The sequence below is a fragment of the Scyliorhinus torazame genome, chromosome 1 (assembly GCF_047496885.1).
Source record: "Scyliorhinus torazame isolate Kashiwa2021f chromosome 1, sScyTor2.1, whole genome shotgun sequence".
In the NCBI taxonomy this organism is placed as follows: domain Eukaryota; kingdom Metazoa; phylum Chordata; class Chondrichthyes; order Carcharhiniformes; family Scyliorhinidae; genus Scyliorhinus; species Scyliorhinus torazame.
The window spans coordinates 335,394,937-335,417,241 of NC_092707.1; the positions used below are offsets into that span (position 1 = coordinate 335,394,937).

Here is a 22,305-nt window from a genome sequence, read left to right on the forward strand (position 1 = left end):
TCCAGAATTGATGGTTTAAAAATTATTGGGCGGGATTCTCCAGTCGCCGACGCCAAAATCACGTTCGGCGACCAGCCAGAGAATACTCCAAAGCAGCGTACATAACGATGGGCTCAGGACATCGCCTGAGGCCCGACAACCAATGCTCCACCCCTGACCGGCCGAGTTCTCGACGGTGTGGGACACATGTGGTCTCACCCATCGGGAACTCAGCGTGGTGGCTGCAGGTTCAAACCAGCACCACCACAGTCGGGGGAGGACCGATCTGCAGGCGGGGGGGGGGGGCACAAATCAGGGCTGGGGGCACTGTCAGGAGGTGGTCCGGGGCGTGCGAGCCGGTCAAATGGGGGGACTATTTGGCGGGCTGGGTCCACGAGCAGCCACCGCCATGTAGCACAGCGTGGCCGCTGCAGGCCAAAGCCGTGCGCATGCGCGACCACGAATCCAGCAATTCTCGAGGGCGTATTGGCAGCTAGAGCCAGGTGCTCTACGCTGTGGTCTTGCTAGTCCCCAGCAAAACGGGGAATCGATGGCCGTTTTGCGTCATTTTTTCTGGCGTAAAACGCTACCGTTCCCATGCCGACGAGGGGACATAGCCCCAGAATCGGAGAATCCAGCCCCTTAATTAGCATTATAAGTTACTTACCTGACTTCTGAGCTGACAGATTCAATGAGCTTCCCCACTCACCTCAACCTCGCACTGCAGAAGTCACAAAGAGGGAGGCATAATGTTGGGGTCCTGACTCAACATTAATTTCAAGCATTTAGCTCCCTGCATGTGCACAAATATGCTTCAAAACTTGACAGGGAATATTTCCCCCAGTGAGTCACAATATTATACAATTTGACCTTTTTAGCTTTAGAACTCACATTCAATGCCAGCTAGCTGTGGCTGTTTTAAACATATATAGATTTTCTTTGGTCATAAACACCATCTCATTCCCTTGCTCTTTCCCCACATGACTGCACATTTATGCATATTTGTTAGTCCACCACAGCTGTCCATTTGCTCGGCAACAAAACCCCATTCACTTACAAAGAACATTCAGTCAAGTTCAGGGCAAGTGGAAACCCAAGATTTTAGGAACACTCTCCTACTTTGAATTGACACTAATTGAGAATTGTTGTAATTGTACAGTTTGGTGACAGAGGGTGAATCAAAAATTAGATGCCATTTTGTCATGGGAAACAATTCTTAGCCATTTTCACCTTACATTCCATTGTGCTGTTTAACAATAAATGCTTGTAAAGCGATCAACAGCACCTTTCTCTGATCAGAAAGGTCAGATAAATAGATATGGAAATAGTCACCATATCAGCAGCCAAATGAAAATGAAGTAGTTAAGAATGCAGTGTGTGTGTGTGTCTATTTCCAACCATTTACCAGCCAAACCAAGATACATTTTGTAAACATTTAAATTCACCTACCCAATGGCACGATTGATTGTGGGGAAATTGACAGGACTCAAACAAAATTGTCAAAGCTCCAGCCCTTTAAATGTGAATAAGATCACAGTGGCTCTCGTGGCATCGTGAGATCATAAATAATTCAACTAAGTTTTTAAAAATATAATTTTTGATCTGTTCAGTATTGCAGTATTGGGCAGCATGGCGGCGCAGTGGTTGGCACTGCTGCCTAATGGCGCCGAGGTCCCAGGTTTGATCCTGGCCCTGGGTTACTGTCCGTGTGGAATTTGCACATTCTCCGCGGGTTTGCGTGAGTTTCACCCCCACAACCCAAAGATGTGCAGGGTAGATGGATTGGCCACGTTAAAATTGCCCCTTAATTGGAAAAAATGAATTGGGTACTCTAAATTTATTTTTAAAAAATATTGCAGTATTATGCTGGTTATTTGAAGTCAGCTGATAAAAATGGACACTTTTTAAAGGAGTTGTTTTATTCTGAAGGAACAGAAACGTATTTAATGTTCATGGTGCCTGTTGTAAATCTGTTCTATAGGCAAGAATAAAGTTTGCTCAGTATCGAGTCTTTATTGTGCAAAAATTCTATATAATATTAAACATTTGCTACCAAAGTTAAAATGTTCTACTGTACATCTCTTAATATAGTGTAATTTGAAAAAGGTAACATATGAAATTGTATTTTATTGTAAATTATTGATTAACATCCATAATTAACAGACTCATAGTTTAATGGAAAGACAGTGAGTGTATTTAAAGTTTCATAGAGATAAATGGAAGTCTATCCTCCTAACTTAATCTGCATTTTGTCATTTGTTATCTTTAGAATGGGATAAGAGGTTCATGTTGAATTGAATTGCCAAAGTCTTGTCATGGGGAGAGAATGAACAGACATATCTGAGCTTGGAGGTCAGTTGGCACCCAATAAATAGGTAGTGAAAGTTGGTGCAACTCTGGTGTACATTCTTGTGACTGGCATGACAATAACTTTTGGTGGAAGGCTGGAAGGAAGGGAATGCAACATGGCTTGTAAGGCCCAACAAGATAAATTACTGCAGAGTTGGAGACAAATAAACAATAAAAAGCTAACAATTTGTTCATGCAACTTAAGGCTTTTCCAATATTTCATTCAGACCCTGACTCAATATTTATTATTCTTTCAAGCACTCATATTTATTTTTATCAAAATTGTTTTGAAACAAAAGTTTTTATTGTTCCCATCTTGTGTGAAAGGTGACATTTTATTAATGCTAATTTAATTGGATAACACAGTGCATCAATGAGACAGAGATTACAATGTGATATTCTGCACAGTTAACAAAATGGACGAAGGATAAATTGAACAAAAATAACAGTGCTATTTGTGATAATTATATCCTTAAACCCGGCAGTGACAGTTCTAATTCAGCATCCTAAGTGTGAATTTTAACTAAATAGAAGTTAAAATGATAATTTATACCACCAAAAAACACATTAGTGCTGCCATTTTTTTGCCCAATAGAGGTACCCACTCAAGCATAATGAACTCAGTCTAATTGTCATTATATACACCAGTATATCATGGTGCAGACACACACACTGATGGACACACAGCAAGACCAATCAACACACACAGCACCGCAGCCAATCACCAGTTAGAGCACACTCACTATATAGACTGAGGACATCAGAGTTCCCGTTCATTCGGGATGCAGCCTCTCAGAAGGACAGAGCTTACAGCTTACAGCACAGATCGTCACCATGTGCTGAGTGCATAGACTGGTTAGGACAGGCATAGGTCTTAGTTTAATCTAACATCGTGTTAACCCACAGTGAAAGTATGTTCAACAGTTTCTAACTTAATAAAATAGTATTGCACTATTTTAAGTGTTGGTGGCCTGTATGTGTTCCACGGATCCAGAGCACCCAACACATCACTAATGATGTGCCGTGGAACACATAAGCTAGTTTAATAGCTTACAGTTGGCGTGCTATGGTTGCTCTGATTAGTTAAATGTGGTGGGCAATAAGGAAATTTATTTTTGTGGGGCCAGGGGAAACAGTTGTCGGAAAATGTTGGTGACCACCCTCCAACTCCCTGTTCCCCTCTCCCCCTCGCACCCGCTCTCCTATCATCCCCACTCCCCCTTCTCTCTCCCCCCCCACAAAAAAAGCCTCTGGGCCATCTAAGATGCACAGACCGACACAGATTGCCACCTGTGTCTGCCTTCGGAGGACAACTTGACAATCCTATATTATTGTGCCCAGCCATTAAAATGGACTGGACCTCGGACATCACCTCCATGGCCCGCAAGTTATAATGGCTACCTATGCAGGAGGTTTTTCAAATGTTTTCAGGGAATTTGAGTGTTGCTGGAAAAGGACAACATTTATTACCCTTCCCTAACTCTCCATTAGAAGTTTTGAATTACTGCAGTGCATCTGATATAACATGAGTATCTACAACAACAACTTGCATTTATACAGTATCTTTATCATAGAATCATAGAATCATGGAATTTACAGTGCAGAAGGAGGCCATTCAGTCCATCAAGTCTGCACCGGCCCTTGGAAAGAGCACCCCACCCAAGCCCACACCTCCACCCTATCCCTGTAACCCAGTAATCCTACCTAACCCTTTTGGACACTAAGGACAATTTAGCATGGCCAATTCACCTAACCTGCACATCTTTGGACTGTGGGAGGAAACCTGAGCACCCGGAGGAATCCCACGCAGGCACAGGGAGAACGTGCAGACTCCGCACAGACAGTGACCCAAGCCGAGAATCAAACCTGGGACCCTGGAGCTGTGAAGCAACTGTGCCGACCACTGTGCTACCGTGCTGCCCTGTAACGTATAAGATGTCTAGCTGCCAAGGAAAGAGTGGTCCACCTTCAACAGGTTGAGGACTGGTCATGGACCTTGCTTGGCTAACCTCCACAGATGGTGCAGTAGTACCAGCCCCCTATGTGCCTGTGAGAGAGAGCAAACTGCATCGTATCATAGAAGAATATCCAATCCCCAGCCTCAGTGGAGGTCTTTCGGCACTCAACACAGCAGGACCGGAAGAAACTGCTTGGCTTGGGGACTTTACATTCGCTCAATAAAAATAAGTGCTAAGGCACTGGCAGGAACGAATAAGCTACATCTAAAGTAGATAGAAAGAGAATGTCAGATCAGGACTGGTAAATACTGCTGGGCTCTTTACTTTTTATGAAGATCTCTATTTGAATCTGGTGTGCTTATTTGCTTATTGTGACAAAACACGTCCGAAGGGTTTTCTCAAAACTTTGCAACTTCTGAGTTTAGAAACACGCATTAGTTTGTTCGTCCCTTTCTATTTTTGCACAATCTGTCATTTGAGACGCCGTGCCCCTAAATCTGTTAACAGCAGTAAGTAATGCTGAGGACCCAGCACTTTACTGTAAAGAAAAGTCTGCAATTAAAATCCAAGTTATTGCTAAGTCAATTCTTTTTAGATTATAAAAGATGTTACTTACCTTGAGTTGATAACATGTATATGTGGTGCAGCTATATCATCTGGTTTATCCCCTGGAGTGGTAACTTGGGTACTGTTGCTTTTAGTGCAGACATACACTGTGCAGACCTCAACCTTGTATAAAAGATCACAAAAATACATTACCTTTTCAAAAGTTCCAGAATAAAATTTAAATGCTTTTTGCATTAAATCAAACTAAACAGGCATGCATCTTATTCTCACATTCAGATGCAAGTGGAAAATGTGCAAATTATGCATTCCTGTAGTCGATATATAACTGAGGAAATTCATATATGTCTTATTCTTTCTACTTTCTTTGAGTCATGGATGATTCATGATTAAACATGAAAAACTGCCTTTTCAAGAAAAAAAAATGACTGGAAAATATAAAATAGTACGTAACAGATAGCAGTCATTCATAATAATCACCGCAGTTTTATATCCGTTGATGATTTGTAGGTTTCCTCTGCTATTACTCATTTGGGATTTCTCACTGCTGCCTAGTTCAACTTCAACCAGAATGCTGGGACCACTTGCTGCTGGTTGCAGACTGCTCTGTTGATGCCGCATGATTGGCTGACGAGAAGTGGAATTTTGCACAGCAGGATAGATTCAGGGCATGATTAAACCACCACATTGTGCCCAGGGTGGATCTGGCGTCTTGGGATTATTAGCGGGAAAGGACAAAATCGAGATTTGCGCCAGGCACAAACCCAGCCTGCACCCGACAGCAAGTTTAAGATCACGCCCCAAAATGGCGAGCATATCATTAAACCTCATTTGCATTCATTTTAAACTCATTAGCAGCCTCCCAGAATTACCCACCTCCGCAGCGAGAAATCGCGGTGGTGTCGTTTGGTATTCCTTTTTAAAAACGTGAAGCTGGCGCAATGGCTGCTGGGGGTGGGGGGGGGGGGGGGAAGTGAGGAGGTGAGTAGCCATTTCCATTTTCTGGAATGCATCTCAAGGGCATCAGAGCTGCTGCCCCAGTGAGCGGGTTGGGGGGGGGGGGCTGGTGGTTGGGAGGTGTGCCCTCAGAGAGGTTGGGCTTGGTCAGGGGGCTGAAGCATTCTAGGTCAGGCGTTACCTCTGGGCCGAGGAGGGTGGGGGTGGCGAGAGAATATGCGTTTTTGAGGCCTTCAAGCCATCTTTAAATATTGTGGGGACTGTCAGCTGCCTTCCTGTTGATTCCCTTACTTTTCCTTTCTTTATTTTTGCCGTTATCGTTTTTGATCCATGAATGCTTAATGGACATGTCAAGCAGCAGGGAGAATGAGGAATTCAAGAAATTGTAAAATAGTGCACTCTGCTAGGTTTGGACAGCAGACCCAAACGTTGTGGCACCCGAGAGATGGAGTGGGATTCAGTTCAATTGGGTGGCTGCTGGCCAATGGATTGGCCAAAAGGCTGTATTCTGCCGAGTAACAGGTGGTGATAGGGTCCTGCTCGAGTGAAATGATTTTCAGAGACCCAAGGAAAGCAGATTTGAGGCTTGGACACACAGGTACGAGAACCTGCTCCCTCTCTTCTCTCTCTCTCCAGAAAGGCTGAGATAATATACTTCTGAACCTACAGAGAATCTGGATGAATGAATCGACAGTGAAACCATTTCACGCTGCAAACAGAGAACTTGACCTGAAAACTTACTTTGAAGGAAGGTGTGCTTAAAGACACATTTTACTTTTACTTATTTTCTTCAACCCTTTCTTCTGTGTTTGTTTGTCGTGTGTATGTATGTGTGTGTGCATGTCTGTATTTGTTTTGTCGTGTGTATATATATACGTATAGAGGATGGTGGTAAATTTAAAGTGGGGTTTAGGAATTAGATGATAGTTAACCAGTTGTATTTGCTGCATATTTCATTATAGTACTTGTAATAAATAAAGTTATTGTTTTTAAATTTACAAACATGGTGACTGGAATTATTGGGCAGCCAAGGGCCAAATACTTTGGGTATTTTTCCAAGAATTATTGGTTAATTCAATTGTGTTGTGACTCCTGGTCAAGGGGGGCTGGATTTGACCACGCCCTACCCCAGGGTGTTGTAACAAGAGCCATAACAGGGGCAACCACAGCTGTAGTCTGTGTGCCCTACTTCTACGACAGAGCCCTGCTGTGGCTTATCTCATAAAAGTCAATTTCACTCCCTTTGATTGTGAGCAGCCTCTAGCTTCATATCTGAATGCTATTTCAACTGAGGAATTAGCCTTGTTAGTTGTGATAGCACTTCATGCTCCTCAACTCTCCGTGTGTCTCCTTGAGGACACACATGCCATGTCTCAGAGGATGATTAGTGCACTGCATGTCAAGCAGACTTTGATGCCTGAATAGTGTGCCTGAACTCTTGGAGTGTCAGCACCATCGAGGTAACTGCCAACAATCAAACACTATAGAGCAGGCCTTCGTCACTGGGGATCCTCTAGCGACCAAAGGGTAACTGTATGAATTAGTGGAGGGCACCTGAGCATGTTCTCCCAAATGTTCCCGGTAGAGGTCTAGGGGTTCCTGATGTGGCGGGGGGTGATTGTGCAGAGCAAGGTTTGCCAGCACAACTGGTACAATGGATGGCACACTGAGAAAAAGCGGGACATGTCAGGGTGGGAGGCTTGGGGGATTTGAGGGTCATGGAATGGAAGCCCGAACTGATTGCCAGTCTATCTCCTTCTCCAATTCCTTACAGATAACCAAATAGTTGGTGTCGAACCCGCAGAGACTGCCCTTGTATTGTTGGTGGCAGCCGAAGTGACCAGACACTGGAGAAGGCAGCAGCTTCCCCACGTGCAGGTGGCCATCATTTCCCCTGAAGACCGGCCACCCATCAGGCTGAGGGGAGACCCAAAAGGGAAGGCCAGCGATGGCCCAAGGTGTACAGGTGTCGTTGGTCATTCAATGAGATGAAGGCCTTGCGGACTTAGTACCTCAGGGAGGAGGAGGAGGACACCCACACCTGTCAGGGCCATGAAGGTCATCGCTGCCATCAACATTTATGCCACTGGTTCATTCCAAGGCTCAAGCTGGTACCTGTGCAGCATTTCACAATCTACAGCCTACAGGTGCACCCGGGAGGTGACGGGTGCCCTGTATGGCCAGACATCCGACTTTATCATCTTTGAGCTGGACCGGGCCCACCAAGATACCCAGGCTGCATGATTTGCTGCCATCGCCAGGATACCCCAGGTCCAGGGGAAAATTAATTGTACTAATGTTGCCCTGCACGCACCGAGGCTCCCTTTATTAACAGGGAGAGGTTCCACTCTCAGGATTTTCAGATTGTGTGCGACCACTACTTCTGGATACCCAGGGAGCGTACATGATTGCCACATCCTGGGGCACTCAGAGATCCCCGGTGTTTTCGAGGACTATCCCAGGATGACGGGGTGGCTCTTGGCAGACAAGGGATATCTGCTCAGGTCATGGCTGATAGCGCCGGAACAGAGGCCTGAGACCTGTTATCATGAGGCCCAAGTTGCCACCCATGCTGTCATTGAACGGTGCACGGACATCTGAAAATGCGGTTCTGATGCATTGACCGCTCTCTTGGTCCCCTGCAGTACACTCCCCAGAGTCTCCCACTTTGGGTGGTCTGCTGTGTACTCCACAACTTGGCACAGCAGTGGGGCAACATGCTGGAGGAGGAGGAGGGGGATGAGAGACATGTGGCCTTGGCTGAGGAGGAGGAGGAGGCGGCGGACTAGAGGGGGCTTGAGGACGAGAACCGGAGGGTGGAGGACAGGCAGCGGAAAGAGTCCGACACGCCCACAGCACCAGGGACACCTTCATTGTCTCCATATTCTCATAGGACGGTGTCAGTCAGCTCAACCCCACCACCCATTTCTCTCCCCCCCCCCCTCAATTCCTCCTACGCCCGGCACCTCCCCCATTTTCCTCCTTCCCCACTATTACATCCTTTCCCTTCTCCCATCCTCCCCTTCACCCTCCCACCATTTCCCTCCTTCCCCCGCATTTCCCTCCTTCACCTCACTACTTGCTTCCCCTACCCATCACACCAACCTCTCCCCAAGCACCCTGTTCCACCCTCCAAAGGTTTGTGTGACATCACTCCAGGGTATGCTCGCCATTTTGGGCGTGTGATCTGGAACTTTCCGCACCCTGTGGCCTTTGAAACCCTTGGTGGACGTCCTCTGGAGGACCTGGAACCGGAAGGCCCCAGCCGACGTACCAGTGCCACAGGTGTCACCGTGCCACCCTGTTCTGCCCACTGCCCTTGGGATGCATTGGTGCCAGAAGGGGGGGAATTCGGAAGACTGGAGACCGCTGTTGTCTCCTTGGTGACAGGCCCCAGGTTGGCTTCAAGTGCTTCCTCTTTCCTGACGGTGCCTGTAGGGTCCTGGGGACTCCATGGGATGGAGTGGCAGCTGGAGTGAGCTCCAGAGGCCTCTGAGTCATCTGGCTCCGACAGTCTTGGTAGCTCCCCATTATCTGCACCATGTTGTTAATGCCCTCAGTGATGGTCCTCAGTGATTGTGCTATGCTCTGGAATGCCTCGGCAAAGTCTGTGTGCGCCTCGAACGTGTGCCTCAGCGACTTGGACAATATGTCGAGCTCCTGAACTATGGTCGTCACAGACTGAGTCATGCCATGGGCACAACCACTGAAGATGCAGACGTTATGCTCCAGGTTTTCCACCATGGCCGTGGACCATAGCAGTGTTGGCCTCAGTGCCATGCATTGTCGGAACCATCTCCTGCGCCCAAAGCCTTTGGGACTCTTCTAATCGGCTATGCAATAGCTGGAATGTCGCTGACATCCTCTCCTAAATGTCATGGCTGTGTCCAATCATCTGCATCAGCTGTGGGAGAACCTTCTCCAGAGGCTCAGCATCTGATTGGGAGCCAGTTGAGTCCTAGGATCCAGTACACCTCTGACTGCTGACTTCCTTGGATGTTCCTGCCTCCACCTGATGTGCATCAGCAGTTGTATGGTGCTCACCAGATTGGGCCCCAGAAGACTGTCCGCTAATGTTGCCCATCAAGGTGTGCTCTCTGAGCTGGGGTGATAGCTGTGACACCTCGATGGTCACATCCTCGGAGCTTTCCTCCAAGGTGGGTGGGGGGGCAGTGGAGGAAATCGACTCCGGATGGCCAAGCCTCATCAAATGGAGACCCTGCGATGCAAAGGACATGTGGTCAGTGAGAGAGAAGGGTCATTTTGTCTGGTATGAACTACTCACTTCAGACAGGTCATCTGGATGAATGGGCACTGGATCCTCACCTCTGTGGCATAGGCCAACGTCACTCTCAGTGACTGTTCTCTCCTTGGTCAACCCTGCGATCTCCAGGGCCTGTTCCTCATAGGGGGTGAGGACTCTGTTCTCTGGCATTCCTCCCACCTTGGCCCTTTCCCTCTTATTATGGGCTATCTTCTCCTGTGGGACAAAGAGAAGTGTTCTGGCGAAAAGAGTAAATAGGGTGGTCAATAGGACTTTAAACTAAAGATTGGAGGGGGAAGGGAAAGTCAGGGAACCAAGAGGTGAAGTAATCAGCGGGGAGCATAGCTGCTTAGGAATACAAAAAAACACGAACAGACAAAACTCAAGAGTGGTTACGATTGTCCCCATCCCACAAAATATGACACAGTGTATGGAAAGGCTCAGTAAACCAAGGTCCACCACACTAAGAAAACAAAAAGGACGGTCAATAGAGAATTAAAGGTGCTATATTTAAATGCGCGCAGTGTACGGAACAAGGTAGATGAGCTTGTGGCCCAGATTATGACTGGCAGGTATGATGTGGTAGGCATCACAGAGACATGGTTGCAGGGGGTTCAGGACTGGCATTTAAACATCCAGGGATTCACAACCTATCGAAAAGACAAGAGAGGTGGGCAGAGGGGGCGGGGTTGCCTTGTTAATTAGGAATGAAATTAAATCAATAGCACTAAACGACATAGGGTCAGATGATGTGGAGTCTGTGTGGGTAGAGTTGAGGAAACCACAAAGGCAAAAAAACCATAATGGGAGTTGTGTACAGGCCTCCTAACAGTGGTCAGGACCGGGGGCACAAAATGCACCACGAAATAGAAAGTGCATGTCAGAAAGGCAAGGTCACAGTGATCATGGGGGACTTCAATATGCAGGTGGACTGGGTAAATAATGCTGCCAGTGGACCCAAGGAAAGGGAATTCATTGAATGTTTACAGGAGGGCTTTTTGGAACAGCTTGTGATGGAGCCCACGAGGGAACAGGCCATTCTGGACTTAGTGTTATGTAATGAGCCAGACTTGATTAAAGATCTTAAAGTAAGGGAGCACTTAGGAGGCAGTGATCATAATATGGTCGAATTCAATCTCCAATTTGAAAGAAAGAAGGTAGAATCAGATGTAAAGGTGTTACAGTTAAATAAAGGTAACTACAGGGGCATGAGGGAGGAACTGACGAAAATCGACTGGGAGCAGAGCCGAGTGGGAAAGACAGTAGAACAGCAATGGCAGGAGTTTCTGGGAGTAATTGAGGACACAGTACAGAGGTTCATCACAAAGAAAAGAAAGGTTATTAGGCAGCCATGGCTGACAAAGGAAGTTAGGGAATGCATCAAAGCAAAAGAGAAAGCCTATAATATGGCAAAGAGTAGTGGGAAGTCAGAAGATTGGGAAGACTACAAAAACAAACAGAGGATAACAAAGAGAGAAATAAGGAAAGAGAGGATCAAATTTGAAGGTAGGCTAGCCAGTTACATTAGGAATGATAGTAAAAGTTTCTTTAAATACATTAAAAACAAACGGGAAACAAAAGTTGACATTGGGCCGCTCCAAAATGACGTTGGTAATTTTGTGATGGGAGACAAGGAAATAGCTGAGGAAGTGAATAAGTACTTTGCGTCAGTCTTCACAGTAGAAGACATGAGTAATATCCCAACAATTCCGGAGAGTCAGGGGGCAGAGTTGAATATGGTAGCCATTACAAAGGAGAAAGTGCTAGAGAAACTAAGAGGTCTAAAAATTGATAAATCTCTGGGCCCAGATGGGCTACATCCTAGAGTTCTAAAGGAGATAGCTGAAGAAATAGTGGAGGCGTTAGTTATGATCTTTCAAAAGTCACTGGAGTCAGGGAAAGTCCCAGAGGATTGGAAAATCGCTGTTGTAAACCCCCTGATCAAGAAGGGAACAAGGAAAAAGATGGAAAATTATAGGCCAATTTGCCTAACCTCAGTTGTTGGCAAGATTCTAGAATCCATTGTTAAGGATGAGATTTCTAAATTCTTGGAAGTGCAGGGTCGGATTAGGACAAGTCAGCATGGATTTAGTAAGGGGAGGTCGTGCCTGACAAACCTGTTAGAGTTCTTTGAAGAGATAACAAATAGGTTAGACCAAGGAGAGCCAATGGATGTTATCTATCTTGACTTCCAAAAGGCCTTTGATAAGGTGCCTCACGGGAGACTGCTGAGTAAAATAAGGGCCCATGGTATTCGAGGCAAGGTACTAACATGGATTGACGATTGGCTGTCAGGCAGAAGGCAGAGAGTTGGGATAAAAGGTTCTTTTTCGGAATGGCAACCGGTGACGAGTGGTGTCCCGCAGGGTTCAGTGTTGGGGCCACAGTTGTTCTCTTTATATATTAACGATCTAGATGACGGGACTGGGGGCATTCTGGCTAAGTTTGCCGATGATACAAAGATAGGTGGAGGGGCAGGTAGTATGGAGGAGGTGGGGAGGCTGCAGAAAGATTTAGACAGTTTAGGAGAGTGGTCCAAGAAATGGCTGATGAAATTCAACGTGGGCAAGTGCGAGGTCTTGCACTTTAGAAAAAAGAATAGAAGCATGGACTATTTTCTAAACGGTGACAAAATTCATAATGCTGAAGTGCAAAGGGACTTGGGAGTCCTAGTCCAGGATTCTCTAAAGGTAAACTTGCAGGTTGAGTCCGTAATTAAGAAAGCAAATGCAATGTTGTCATTCATCTCAAGAGGCTTGGAATATAAAAGCAGGGATGTACTTCTGAAGCTTTATAAAGCCTTAGTTAGGCCCCATTTAGAATACTGTGAGCAATTTTGGGCCCCACACCTCAGGAAGGACATACTGGCACTGGAGCAGGTCCAGCGGAGTTTCACACGGATGATCCCAGGAATGGTAGGCCTAACATATGATGAATGTCTGAGGATCCTGGGATTATATTCATTGGAGTTTAGGAGGTTGAGGGGAGATCGAATAGAAACTTACAAGATAATGAATGGCTTAGATAGGGTGGATGTAGGGAAGTTGTTTCCATTAGCAGGGGAGACTAGGACCCGGGGGCACAGCCTTAGAATAAAAGGGAATCACTTTAGAACAGAGATGAGGAGAAATTTCTTCAGCCAGAGAGTGGTGGGTCTGTGGAATTCATTGCCACAGAGGGCGGTGGAGGCCGGGACGTTGAGTGTCTTTAAGACAGAAGTTGATAAATTCTTGATTTCTCGAGGAATTAAGAGCTATGGAGAGAGAGCGGGTAAATGGAGTTGAAATCAGCCATGATTGAATGTTGGAGTGGACTCGATGGGCCGAATGGCCTTACTTCCGCTCCTATGTCTTATGGTCTAAAGAGAAGGCATTGTGATCCACACGCATGATGAGTCAGAGGGGTCTATAGCAGGTGGCAGCTGGGCACTGCACCTGGACATGAAAGGATTATACTGGTGGGTGCCAAGGAGTGCTGTAGAATAAGAATGAAGATCAGATGACGCGAGGGTGCGAGCTGTCAGCCAGTGATTTATTAAGGGTGGGATTGGGAATTTGCAGGCAGAATTGATGCCAGGAGAGAGGTGGTAACTTACCCTTGCAGCTCGGTGGAGATCCTTGATCTTCTTCCAACAATGGACGGCGGTCCTCTTGGTCATGCTGCCCGCACGGACAACCACAACCATTGCCTCCCAGCTGGCATTGCTGACACTGATGCTGGTCCTCCGACCCCCTGAGGGGAACAGGGTACCCTGCCTCTCATTCACAGCGTTGAGAAGCCTTGTGAGTTCGGCATCCCTATAGCATGCTGCCATACTTGTGTGTTGACTGGATTGAGCGATGAGGGAGCGTTTAAAAGCAGCTCCAACTGTTAGTGGTGAGAATCTGAGGCGTGAGTCTGGAAAATGGGACAGCGAGACAGCCAGCAATGCCGAGAATCTCGTGGAGTCTCATATATGGCACGAAGTGCCGTTAATACGGGCCTCGATCATGCCAACCCGGCCATTGAGAAACACCCGGCAAACGCACCCAAAATGACACCTCGATATTTTTCCGTTGAATCGTGCCCCATGTATTTGGACTGAACACAGCGAGTTCACTCAAGTGAGAAAAGTTGAACTATTTACTTAATATGTCACACTTCTGTAAGGAAATATGCAAGACTCCAAAAGTAATATAACAAAAAATATGGTTAAAATTCATACTGAGAAATGAAAATCTGGTTATACTACTCAGAGGACTGATACTTTGATGCTTATAATTATGTAGTTGGCTAGAGGGGAATGTGCTGCTTACCCTCATAGCTCCTCTTTGCTTTCCATTCAAGGAAAATGAAATTGTGCACATGTTAATGACCATTGACCTTCTGGCAAACGCCTCGAAGTTTTAAATATTTCCAGGTAAACTATTGGGCCACTTTTATGAAACCATGGGGTGGGATTTTCCACAACCCCTCCACCCCCCCTACCCTCCCATCCCCCCATGACATGTTTCACGGCGGTGGAGGTAGTCTGCTCTTGGCCGGCAACAGGATCTTATAGTCCCGTTGTTGTCGATGGGGTTTGCCATTGTTTGCATCCCTGCCGCTGGCAGCACCGGAAGATTCCACTGGCGGGAATGGCCAGAAAATTCCAGTCATTGCTTCACATCAGTTCACATGCATATATTGTATCTGATACAGCGTCAAACCAGGATTCCTACGTGGTGGTAGTCTAACTTTGCCTGTCCAAATTCGATACTGATCCCTTTACATTCGAGTTACACTGTGTAGTGAAAACTGACCCAAACTTAAAAGTGCTTTATGTCAAAGCAAAATGCACGGTTTAACTGGGTATCATGTACCAAAATAAAAGGATTGTACACAGGAAATAGCTGGAAAATGCCGAATTACCTGATAACTATTTAAAATAAAATAAACAATTCTTTCCTCACCTGTACCTCATATACAGAAAATGGAAGGAGGTCTCCCATTACAAAAGACCCGGGTAAATTCATGCCAGTATTACGTTGCTTTTTATTCACATATAGAGAATATTCGGTGACAAGACCATTTGGTTTTGATGGTGATGTCCAGATGACACGAACAGCTGTACTATTGATCACATTGACCTCTGGAGGTAGCATGCCTTCAGGCTCTATAAATGGAGAGGAAAAACAGTCTAAATTCCAGCTGTCACCGAAACCAGTTGATCAATGAAACATGCATGAGCATTTAAACTTAAAAATGGTTCAATGCAAATCTGGTTATTTTACTGAAATATATACAAAACCAGCAAGAGACGGCACACCAGTAACCTAAATTAATGACGTCAATCTCAATAAGGCAAAATTACTCTGAGGGATATATTTATCAACTAAATCAGATAAATTTTGTGTCTGTTAGATATTGAATTTCTAACAGCTCTTAGTGGTTTTATTTTGAAATCCTTCAATCGGATTCATTTTTCATTGAAACTATATATTTTTGCTGTCATGGTGGATCAGGCATCAGTGTATAGGGTAGGCATTATTTATTTTAAAGAAAACATGTGCCCTGCTAATGGCAGGTTTCTTTCAGTAACGGTTGATCTATAACCACTTTATCAAAGCCAAACTCAATCGAGCAGCAAAGCTTAATATTGTGAATTTCCTGATGCACATATAAATATTTTTTCAGTGCGCTTCACCACCAGCCCACTGCCAACCACCCCAAAGGTGGAGTATCAGAGAGAGTCATCACACTTCAGTCTGTTTTTAAAGAGACCTCTGAATGGGGTAAACATACTAACAAAGAACAAAAGGAAACAGTTGTGGAAAATGAACAAAAATTAACCTATCAACAAACCTTACATTGCGCCAGCCTAACGCTCTAAACGTTGCTGCTTGGCGGAGATATATCTGATCCTAAATATGTAATAGTGGGCTGGGTTTTACGGGCTGTTGTGTTACCCATCCCCTGTCTGGACTAAAAAGGCTCACTGCCCTGCAGCTGTTTTACATTCAGTCCTCAAAGACGAGGAGCTGAGGCCAAACTAAAGGTATATCTGGGGAATTGGTGCAGCCTCGATAGCAGGCCCTAAGTAAAGGAGTGGGTGGATTGGGGGTCTGGGTTTGAGAGGTTGGGACAGGGTTAAAGGAGTGGATCCAGGAGATTGACTCCAATGGGCACAGGGGACTCCCAAAAGCCCTCCCCCTCCATTTTTGCCCGACATCAGCTCCCAGGGTAAAAGGTGTTGGGTTACCCACTTGGTGTGGGCCTCCACGCTACAGGTAAATTAGTGGCAAGAGCAGGATGAGGCACATAACTGGCCATTAATTGTCCACTGACCCCCGTAAAACAGGTGACAGTTGAGGATCAGATACGAAGGTGTTGCGAAGGCCACTTAGCGCTCGATGAATGGATCCAGAAAGTGAGGGGGGAGGGACTAAAAGCCATGCCATTGCCGTTGTTTCCAATCCTCCCCCTCATGTGATCCCCACCATATAATCCCCATCCCGCCTTCACTCACCTTTTATCTGGAAACCCACAATGATCCTGGGTCACTGGTGGCTGCATTGCTGCCAGTTGCCACCACTCCCACTTGCGCTGGTGACAGATGGAGCTGCCAGTCTGTGATTGGCTGGCAGCTCTTAGTGGGCAGGCCTTCTGCTGCTGGAAACCAATTGATTCAGTTGGGTTTGCTCCACAGCAGTGATGGGGGATTCCCCATGGGTTCTCTAAGACTCCATCAGCCTGACTGAATCCTGCTCCGTGTCATCATTTAAGAATAAATTAGATCGATCATTGGTGGAAAAGAATGTGGAAATTGAGCAGGCACATGGGGTGGAGGGAGGTTCTTGCGGTACATAGGAGCCCATGTCCCAATTCCTAAAATGTTTCTTTATTTGTTGAAATATTTTGAGCACAACGAGAGCATGGAGTTGCTCAAATCTTGATCTTTGGCATGTATTATAGACTCGACAGGTAGTTCAGGGTTTCAAATAATAGAACAGTGCAACATTGTTACCTTGAGGGATTTTAATAGTCTTTCCATTAATTGGTCCAATAAAGACATTCCTGTACAGAAGCAGGTAAAATCAAGTTATTTGCAGATGCTGTTAATGATTGCTTCCTTATTTAACTAAATTGCACAAGAAAGCACAACAGCGCCTCTACTTCCTCAGGAAACGAAGGAAATTCAGCATGTCCATATTAACCCTTACCAACCGTTACAGGTGTACCATATAAAGCATCCTTCTGGCTGCATCACAACCTGGTATGGCAACTGCTTGGCCCAGGGCCGCAAGAAACTTCAGAGAGTCGTGAACATAGCCCAGTCCATCACACGGACCCGCCTTCCATCCATTGACTCTGTCTACATCTCCCGCTGCCTGGGGAAAGCAGGCAGCATAATCAAGGACCCCACCCACACGGCTTACTCACTCTTCCAACTTCTTCCATCGAGGAGGAGATACAAAAATCTGAGAACACGCACGAACAGACTCAAAAACAACTTCTTCCCCACTGTTACCAGATTCCTAAACGATCCTCTTATGGACTGGCCTCATTAACACTACACCCCTGTATGCTTCACCCGATGCCGGTGTTATCTAGTTACATTGTGTACCCTGTGTTGCCCTATTATGTATTTTCTTTTATTTCCTTTTCTTTTCATGTACTTAATGATCTGTTGAGCTGCTCGCAAAAAAATACTTTTCACTGTACCTTGGTACACGTGACAATAAACAAATCCAATCCAATTCAACATATTAGGGAGAGTATCAAAGAGAATAATTTATTAGATTCAGTACTTAGTAGTGACCTGAAGATGTTGAGCGAAATTCTCCCCAAACGGCGCGATGTCCGCCGACTTGGCGACCAAAACGGCGCCAATCAGACGGGCATCGCGCCGCCCCAAAGGTGCGGAATGCTCCGCATCTTTGGGGGCCGAGCCCCAACATTGAGGGGCTAGGCCGACGCCGGAGGAATTTCCGCCCCGCCAGCTGGCGGAAACGGCCTTTGTTGCCCCGCCAGCTGGCGCGGAAATGACATCTCGGGGAGGCGCATGCACGGGAGAGTCAGCGGCCGCTGACAGTTTCCCGCGCATGCGCAGTGGAGGGAGTCTCTTCTGCCTCCGCCATGGTGGAGACCGTGGCGGAGGCGGAAGGGAAAGAGTGCCCCAACGGCACAGGCCCGCCCGCGGATTGGTGGGCCCCGATCGCGGGCCAGGCCACCGTGGGAGCACCCCCCGGGGCCAGATCGCCCCGCGCCCCCCCCAGGACCCCGGAGCCCGCCCACGCTGCCTTGTCCCACCGGTAAGGTAGGTGATTTAATTTACGCCGGCGGGACAGGCAATTTATCGGCGGGACTTCGGCCCATCCGGGCCGGAGAATCGAGCGGGGGGCCCACCAACCAGCGCGGCGCGATTCCCGCCCCCGCCGGATCTCCGGTGCCGGAGACTTCGGCAACCGGCGGGGGCGGGATTCGTGCCAGCCCCCAGCGATTCTCCGACCCGGCGGGGGGTCGGAGAATGTCGCCCGTTATCTGCACTCTGTGCAAGTGGAGCAACAGTGATCATAATTTCAGTTACTGAGGTGATTAAGATTAATGATAATTCAATGTTAACATTTAATTTCAAGAGGATTCATTTTGCACTTACAGGAAGGATTTTGATAGAGGTATATTAAGATGTGCCATTGCAAAATAATAATTGTGATGCAAAAGAAAAATTGGTTATTCATAAATGAATATTGAAGAACAAGGACGTCTTGTACATCCCTCGGGGGAAAGAGATTAGTGCTAAATTGTGTGTAAATGGTCAAATGTTAATGTTCATAAAGTAAGTTGCATTTTTACAATGTACAAAAGTTTAATTGTCCATGCCGATTAGGCGACCTAAAGCCAGTTTCATAAACCTAAAACAGTGTTAGAAGAGAGAAGAGTGGATAACTGCAGTAATGATGGAAGTATTAATTTTTCAGCTAGATTCTAGAACAATCAAGAGTCTATTGTGAGGGTAAATTGTGTGTGAAGGTGAAAATATACTGAGGCTAAATATTTTGCATCAGTTTGTCGTTCTTCTGAAAATAATACAGTCCCAGTATCAACAAAGAACAAAGAACAATACAGCACAGGAACAGGCCCTTCGGCCCTCCAAGCCTGCGCCGATCATGTGTCCTATTTAGACCAATCGCCTGTCTCCTTTCATACCCTGTCTGTTCATGTGCCTATCCAGATAAGTCTTAAAGGTCGTTAATGTATCTGCCTCAGCCACCTCACTTGGCAGTGCATTCCAGACTACCACCACCCTCTGTGTAAAAACCTTCCCCCGCACATATCCACTGAACATTTCCCCTCTCACCTTGAATTTGTGCCCCCTTGTAATTGTCATTTCCGCCCTGGAAATAAGCGTCCAACTGTTCACCCTATCTATACCCCTAATAATTTTATAAACTTCTATCAGGTCACCCCTCAGCCTCCGTATCTCTAGAGAGAACAATCCCAGTTTATTCAATATCTCCTCATAGCTAATACCCTCCATACCAGGCAACATCTTGGTAGATAAACCTTTTCTGTACTCTCTCCAAAGCCTCCACATCCTTCTGGCAGTGCGGTGACCAGAATTGTACACAGTATTCCAATATGGCCTAACCAACGTTCTATATAATTGTAACATAATTTTTGAGCTTTTATACTCAATACCTCATCCTATGAAGGCAAGCATGCCATATGCTTTCTTTACCACCATTTCCACCTGTGCTGCCACTTTTAAGGATCTGTGGACCTGCACGCCCAAATCTCTCTGTGTCTCTATGCTCCTGATGGTTCTGCCATTGATTTTACAGCTCCCACCTGAATTGGATCAACCAAAGTGCATCACCTCGCATTTGTCCGGGTTAAATTCCATCTGCCATTTCACTGCCCAATTTTGCAGCCTATCTATATCCTGTTGTATTCTCTGACAATCTTCGTCACTATACTCAACTCCTGCAATCTTAGTATCATTCGCAAACTTGCTAATCAGACCCACTACGTTTTCTTGCAAGTTCCAGAACTGATCCCTGCAGAACACCACTAGTTACAGACCTCCATTCGGAAAAACACCCTTCCACTGCTACCCTCTGTCTTCTATGGCCAAGCCAGTTCTGGATCCATCCAGCTAGTTCACCCCTGACCCCACGTGATCTAATCTTTTGTACCAGCCTGCCATGAGCGACATTATCAAATGCTTTACTAAAGTCCATGTAGACAACATCCACAGCCTTTCCCTCGTCAATCATTTTTGTCACCTCCTTAAAAGATTCAATCAAATTAGTGAGACATGACATCCCTCGTACAAAACCATGCTGTCTTTCGCTAATAAGACCATTCACTTCCAAATGTGCATAGATCCTATCTCGGAGAATCTTTTCCAACAATTTCACTATCACTGATGTCAAGCTCACTGGCCTATAATTACTCGGACCCTTGCAACCCTTCTTAAATAACGATACAACGTTGGCTATCCTCCAATCCTCTGGGATCTCACCTGTGGCCAATGAGGACACAAAGATTTCTATCAGATTTCTTACAGATGTGTATCTAAAATTGCTTCATTAGAATCAACTGCAAGAACTATTTTAGTTAAGATTGATGTATTGGTGCGAAGAATACTGCAATGCCATTCACTTCAGAGTGCTCAAGGAAATGATAAGCTCATGATCAAACCTTTGTGGATTGTTGAGGTGGCTTTGGTGTAAGTTCTTATCATCTGAAGAATTAAGAATGTGCCTAACATAAAATCATGAGCAGTTCATGTTCACTAACTTGATTTTAATCTTATCCATGTGGTGGAAACTTAGCAGATGTGGTGTGAAAGTTTCTTCATATATCTAGGAGCTGTTACTTCCAGGATCTGACCTCTTTTTACGATTTTAACCTGCTTAATGCACACCAACCCAAAGCCATGAAGTTCTTTTAAACATCTGTCAGTAGGTCCTGGTCAGGCTGTGCAAGACTGTGATTTCCATATTTTCTGAGCCACTGAAAATCTTCCCAGGAGCTTGGTGCTTGCAATTCGATCGCTCATGCATTGTAGAATGGTAGGTAAGTGCTAATTGTGCTTTGGATTTTTTTCCACACATCACCCAATTTGTGATGGGTGAAAAAGGCTACAAGGCTGACGTAGCATTGATCCATCACTCTACAATCCCAAAGCAATCTGTTTTCTAAATTAACACCTTTTTAAAAAAATTCGCTAAACTGCATTTGCAGTTTATTATTTGGTGTTAAAACATTTTAGCACCTTCACTGTTGCAAATATGAACACGAACAATATTAATCAGACCCAAAACCTTTCTCCAGAAAACTTGATTCCCTCCCCCACCCCCTGAATAACAATTTAAATTGCGAGAGAAACAATTTTTCAACATGTTTATGTATTTGTAGCAAGAAGGTTTATAATGGGAATTGAAATGTTCATGACAAATTAATTATACTAAGAATTAATGGCACTAAGAATTAACCAAGGATTCGCTAGTTTGCCCATTTAAAATAATTCTTTGATGGGAAGGCCAGCATTTGTTGCCCATCCTTCATTTCGTTCTATTGAGCGGCTTGCTGGGCTATTTCAGGAGGCAGTTGAGGGCCAACCACATTGCTGTGGATCTGGAGTCACCAGACCAGGTAAAGGCAGCAGAGTTCCGCCCTTAAAGTGAACCAGATGGTTTAGCACAGGGCTAAATCGCTGGCTTTTAAAGCAAACCAAGGCAGGCCAACAGCACGGTTCAATTCCCGTACCAGCCTCCCCGAACAGGCGCCGGAGGGCTTTTCACAGTAACTTAATTTGAAGCCTACTTGTGACAATATGCGATTTTCATTTCATTTTCAGATGGGTTTTTGAACTTTGTCAGCATTACTGAAAATAACTTTCAATTCCAGATTTGTTTTTATTTAATTGAATTTAAATTCCACCAGCTGCCAGAGTAGGATTTGATCCCATGCTCCCAGATCATTAGTCTGGGTCTCTGGATTACTAGTCCAGTGACATCACCACTGGGCCACTGTCTCCCGATCATTTACTTCAACAAATTATACTGTAACTGTCAGTTTTATATGAAATCCTGGTTTGGGGCTCAGGAAAATGCTGGTAAACAAGGTACATAATGTCAGATCGGATGGGGACACATCTCAGTGGAGCATGAGAAAGCGAAGAAATTGTACAATCTACTTAAATTGGTTGCATCTTCCAAAGCAAAAATACTGATACAGTACATCAGAATTAGAGAAACTGGGATT

General features: G+C 45.6%; 1 protein-coding gene across 1 annotated transcript in view; it reads right to left on the reverse strand.

Annotated features, from left to right (window-relative positions):
- The window catches only part of ush2a (Usher syndrome 2A (autosomal recessive, mild)), a 1,730,413-nt gene that overhangs the window by 408,026 nt on the left and 1,300,082 nt on the right, over positions 1-22,305 (reverse strand). The window contains exons 46-47 of the mRNA XM_072506478.1: positions 15,003-15,205; positions 4,903-5,015 (exon numbers count right to left, since the gene is read on the reverse strand). Of these exons, the coding sequence (XP_072362579.1) occupies positions 4,903-5,015; positions 15,003-15,205 (316 nt within the window). The remainder of the gene's footprint in view (positions 1-4,902; positions 5,016-15,002; positions 15,206-22,305) is intronic.